The sequence below is a fragment of the Diaphorina citri genome, unplaced genomic scaffold (genome assembly GCF_000475195.1).
Source record: "Diaphorina citri unplaced genomic scaffold, Diaci psyllid genome assembly version 1.1 scaffold7869, whole genome shotgun sequence".
Lineage (NCBI taxonomy): Eukaryota > Metazoa > Arthropoda > Insecta > Hemiptera > Psyllidae > Diaphorina > Diaphorina citri.
Window position 1 is genome coordinate 4675 of NW_007385245.1, and position 5645 is coordinate 10319.

The 5645-nt window shown below is 40.0% G+C and overlaps 1 protein-coding gene and 1 long non-coding RNA gene across 3 annotated transcripts in view; one reads left to right on the forward strand and one right to left on the reverse strand.

The window, feature by feature from the left end:
• The window catches only part of LOC103522303 (protein PET117, mitochondrial), a 10050-nt gene extending 4539 nt beyond the window's left edge, over nucleotides 1-5511 (forward strand). The window contains exon 2 of the mRNA XM_026832529.1: nucleotides 5323-5511. Coding sequence (XP_026688330.1) covers nucleotides 5323-5462 — 140 coding nt within the window. The 3' untranslated portion in view covers nucleotides 5463-5511. The remainder of the gene's footprint in view (nucleotides 1-5322) is intronic.
• Nucleotides 3444-3901, reverse strand: LOC113472745. Of its 2 annotated transcripts, none has more exons than XR_003394935.1 (2): nucleotides 3771-3901; nucleotides 3444-3656 (listed from the first exon to the last, which is right to left on the reverse strand). It is a non-coding gene; the product is annotated as an uncharacterized LOC113472745 (long non-coding RNA). The 2 variants fall into 2 exon arrangements; XR_003394936.1 differs by having other exon boundaries at nucleotides 3808-3893.
• Nucleotides 5512-5645: the final 134 nt, after the last annotated feature.

The window sequence follows — 5645 nt, forward strand, 5'->3', positions numbered from 1 at the left end:
TTAGGACATATTGTAGTTCCCATTATGATCAACAGTTTTCATATTGCACCAGTTTCTCTTTGTTTTATTCTAGACAGTTGATCTAAGGCAAAAAAGATAGGGTGAAGCCACTCAATTTTTTTGCCAAAGCGGGATCGCCAGTCCCTTTTTGGACGAAGGGGGGGACCAGCCTAAAGCGCCGGGACAATATCGGGACATTAGGGCGAAAGCGGGACATTTTAGCGTCCCCAGAGATTGCCTCGCGGCAGCGGGAGACCGGAGAGGGCTCCAAAAGCGGCGACTGTCCCGCCGCGGGGCGCTATGGTCAGCCTACGGCAATAGAGCCGTTTCTCATTATTCTTTCCCTCATTATTTCCACTTTCCTCATGTAGTATTTTCCCTCAAGGCGCCGTGGTCATACGTACTTTCGTAGAAGAACTCCAATATTTCCCAGGTCAGTACCTAACCTAAGCCTCATAGCAGGGCCCGAGACCCATATTATTCTATTCTTAGCGCGATGCTTCCCCCTAAGCATGCTACTTGAATATTAAGTGTATTGTTCGAAGTAGGGGAGTCTGAATGTATTTCGTGCGTTCAATATTTACTTATTGCTCCTCCAATAAAACGAAGCGAGTGGGGGGGGGTCTGACTCGACTTCATATTTTTCAACGCATTTTTCGCGTTTCCCGCCAAGACCTAAGCAATATACATTGGATATGTATTTTTTCCCAGTTCCAAAAGCAACAGTAGCACTAGGTATTCAGGGATTCGGATACAGTAACAAGAGTAGGTACATAATTTACTATAGGTCTTATCTGAATTATTCCCTATCTTTCTGGGTTGAGTTGGATTGGAACACATCACATGCCTGTCTTAGGCACACTCCATTTGTCAAGGGCATTACAGGGCGATTCATTTCAGCTTGAGATAATGGAAACTCGTCGGAGCCTCGCGCTCTAAATGTCTTGGTAAGATTGTCATCCCGGATTATGACGGAGAAATAACAGTTTTCAATTCAAATCCAAATACTTTTGGGTAGAGTGGAATTGGAACACATCACATGTCGTTAGGCACACTCCATTCGTCAATGGAGCTAGGCTTACCTTGCCCTTTGGGATCATTAATTTGAAGAAACCATTTACTGATGGAAAAGAAAACATCTGCAATGTAACATACAGATTATCCCTACCCGTGGTCCGGTAGTAACGACTTAACATGAACCACGGTACCAGAAATAGGACCTACAAGAAAGGTAGATAGGTAGAGCAAGTGCTTCTGGGCGTACCAACATCATAATGTTTCCACTTTTTAGTGTTCTACCTGACTCCCCTCCCCTTCCAACCCAATTTACCTCCTACCCACAAACCTACCTATACCATATAAATTTCTCTACTCATATTTATTTTACCCACGCCATAGTACAAAACTACTCGAAAAGCTTTTTTCTTTTTATTTAGGAGAGTAGGTAGAGAGCCTACCTTTAGCTCGAAGTACCTATGTTTATAGATTTTTTTCCACCAATAATCTTTACTTTCCTTATCCCTATAGGGAAGGAAAGTAATGTAATCGGGTCAAATTTTTCGATTGGTCAGTTTCTTAGTGTCAAAACAGCACGATTGAGGTCCCCTAGAGCCTAAATCCAAAAGTTTTCCAGCCATTGGTCCGTGTGTGTGTCCTGTCTGTACAACAAAAATATCCTCGAGAAGCGGTAAGAAGCTTGAAAAGCACCTAAGCAGACGTCCCACACATGGTCAGGGAGTAAAAGTAAGGAAGGTACCTAAGAAGGTGTCTAAGATAAAGGTTGATTTTTTTTGCTGAGAAAGTGTTTCAGGCGATGGTGTGGGGATGCCTCCTTAGAAGCCTGTCCTACACTATGGCTAACATCAGAACTGGAACCCGTACAAACTAGGTATGTACCCGTGTGCTCAAGGACTTTATGGAAAGGGGGAAAGTAAGTACCTACTACTACCTAAGTAATGGATTCCTTGAAAGAATTCTTTGGGGGCACGGTTGGTCCAGTGGGAAAACACGCTGCTTGCCCTGCAGAAAGTCCCGGGTTCGAATCCCACCATCGACAAAAATTGTGTACTCGTTTTTCGATTGCAAATATTTTCACGGGTTCTTTCTGGTGTTTCCTCGTGGTTGACCCAGCACCTAAATGGGAAGTATAGTGTCTCTTCCTGCCCATCTGCTGATGGAGAGGCATACTACGGGATGGGCATCCTACGACACAGGCCACCAAGCGTGATAATGTAGCCGTTGTTCCATTGCTACAAAATAAAAACGGCGGTGGAACACTCATCTTTTTTTTTTAAAAAAAAGAAGAATGTCTTCTGATGACTAAGTAAATTAGAATAAAAAAATTATGCAATTCAGAATTCAGAATGTTAAGGAATACTAAAGTTTAACCAAACATCAAGCATATCTTCTATGAGCATAATAAATTCAAGTCAACATTGAGCAAAGTCAAACTTCAAAACAAAGTTCTTTTCGAATCTTGAAAGACTAAGAACTCTGTTTTCATTTCTCAGCAAAAGTTTTGATTCCCACTTGAATAAAGTGGGTGTTAACCTGGGGTAGGTATAAAGTTTATACCAAAAAGTACAAGTTGGTATGCACCCCATCATTTTACTGCCAAATGACACAGCAGGATATTTAGAGGGGTAAGGATTATGCTCACAAAGGGTTTAGGAACCACTGTTTTCGAGTTTAATTTTCTATGAGATAGGTAAGTAACTAGATTGGAACTTATTTAGGTAGGTACTCATTGAATACCTTTGTAGAACATTAGGATACCTTGTTTATACTATTAGTTATTTCTTTTACAATTTATTTGTATGGAACTTCACAACGTTACTGAGTCTTCCATCAAGATCTTGTTTATACTGCCAGCATAGGATTGAAAATTTCATTTTGTGAACCCTATAATATAAGTAGACCAAACAAGGTCAACTCAGTACTTACCTATATACCCAAGTAGGCATTTATTTATTTGATTGGTAAAGGTTCAATTTTCTTTATCTTCATTAATGAAAAATAGTTCTGTATGTTTGTTTCTTGGAGGCTTTTTTTTTTCCTTTTGACAAGCTGTACTGAACTGACACTAGACACCACTGTTGATTACTTAGGACTAGTAACTACCACTCTTCACCTCTAAAATCACCTGCAGCACAAGATAAGCCTTCTACAACATCTGATCTGATCCTGAAAGCCTGACTACATGAACAAGACTTAGGTGTAGGGGCTGGACAGCCGTAAAGGATGGGTTAAGCTTCTACGAATCTACGAAGCATAGACAAGCCTTACTGTTGCACAACCGAGCAACTCTCTCTTCTTTTTCTGCCTACTGATGTACTGGCCTTGTGTAATCCAGCTATAACCACTACACCTCTTGGGTTCATTTGAACCACATTTGTGGATTTAGAAGAAGCACTTACCTTTTAAAACACTGTGCAAACTAGATGATCCTCCTCTTAAGAGTGTCCCATTGTGAAACAATTAACTTTGAAACACATTAAGTAACTGTCACTTGAAAATCAAATGGGTGGATATTAAAAGAAACACCAATTAGGTTTATTTGAATGAACTCTTTTATTTATCAAGCACAAGGTGATTTGCTACCTAAACGAATATTAAATACCCAGGATTGTTTTTTACACTTGACAATATTGTTATCTCTAGATTTGGGACAGAAATTTTAGCCGTAAAAAGGGTAAAAATAAATGCCACCTGATCAAGCAAAAACGAAGTGAATTAGAAATTTTAAAGGACTGTTTTTGAAAGTAAATTACCTGAATGAGTAACAAAATATGAAAAATTGAAATTTACACTACCGACCACCTAAATCTGAATTCTCTCTCTGCCACAAAAATTGTGATTGTGTGACTGTGCACTGTTGTGGTTGTGAGAAACATGAACACTAAACTACACCTGCGAACTGCGAATGCGAATTTGCGAAATGCGAACGAAGTACGAGTCTTGCTGAAGCTCTGAGCTCTGAAGTTTAGGAGAGATAAAATTTAAAATATGGATATTTCCCATGGATATTTCTGTGATTATTTGGACTTCGTAAATAGAAAAAAATGGTTGAGAGGTTGATTCGTTGATTGAGATGGATGAATGGAATGGGTGATGGAAGATGGATGGATTGGATGGCAAAAGGAAAGAGGAAGCAGGAACAAAATGGATTTGATACCACTAGCGCCATCTACCGGAAATTTTGTGGCAATTCTAGTACACGGAGGTTCAAGAGTCTGGATAACGAATTCAATTTGAGAAAGTGAAGCAAGGAAATTTTAGCTGAATTCCTAACAAACGTTTGGACCGTTTTTTATAGACTCTTTGTAAATTTTCCTCAGAAGGAGCCTAGCTTAGGTAAATGAAGAAAAAGATCAGAAATAATTCTCTACCTAGGTATTTTTGATTTTTTCTTAAAAATCGAAATGAGCTCGCGGGCCGCACGAAAGGAGCTGGCGGGCAGCAGTTTGTGTACACCTGATTTAGAACGTCTGGGCTGAACTGACATTCATCAGTGAACCCAACTCGGACATTTGAAACTTTTTTTACTTTCTTTTACAATACCTAGTATCGCATATTTATCGGCAGAAAGTCAGCTCCCATATATGGCGTAGTGGTGTCTGCGCTTGCCTTGCACGCGAAAGACCCGAGTTCGATTCCCGGCGGGGTCTAAAAAAAATGTATCATGCAAATGATTGATTCCGTGACTGACTGTTGACAGGATATATGCGGGGCCCACTCAGCCCTACATATGAAACGTTCAATATTCAAATAATGAGCTCGTCAGATCAATTTATTTTAGCTTTGGCTGGACTAGGTCAGCTGACCTCCATTTACTACTGGGAATTCTACTTAGCTAATGGCTACAAGTACCAAGTGCAGTGTTGCCAGATGTGCGGTAATTACCGTATTTGTACGGTAATCCAGGTCTGGTACGGCAATGTGTACGGTATTCTGTTTCTGAAATCTGACCATTTCTGATTCTGTACTGCAGTCTGTTCTGTTGTTCCTGTTCCGATTTTTCTTTTTGAGAGGAGAGTTTTCCCGAGTAAATTTTGACAAGCTGCTGATAAGGTGAGATACACTTGATAACCTGACCTAGCACACCTGATTGTGCAATTGAAAAGTTCATCAGCCAACTCCAGTGAACCCCAATAAAGTCACCCCAGAGTGATTTGTTTTCAACAGGGATTCATGATCTCTAGGAATCACCACTTCAATCAATGTCCTTAGCCTCCAAGATCACCTTAAGTTTAGCTCTAGTCTCTTCTTGTGGAATTATATTTTCTGTTCATTATATGCAACAGTCTGAACGAGAGAAGCTACATGTCGGAGTGGTCAAAGATATAGAGAGACAGCGGAGAAGAAAACTGGAGAACATCAGCATACTGGAACAACAGCAAGAGTTGACAAGGAAATATCAAGAATCCCTGGAGCAAGAACCATCTGGAGATGTAAAATTGTAAGTTCCAAGACAATGGAGTGAAACATTTGTAGAATACACTAGTTGTAAAAGAAATTTTGTTTCACATAGTGAGGTTGAATAGATCATTAGGTCTTGTACTTGTACAAGTTCAAAATACTGAGAGGGTACATGTTTGTTGAGTTTAAGCTAAACATAACCTCTCTTGCTTGACAGTCACAGATAA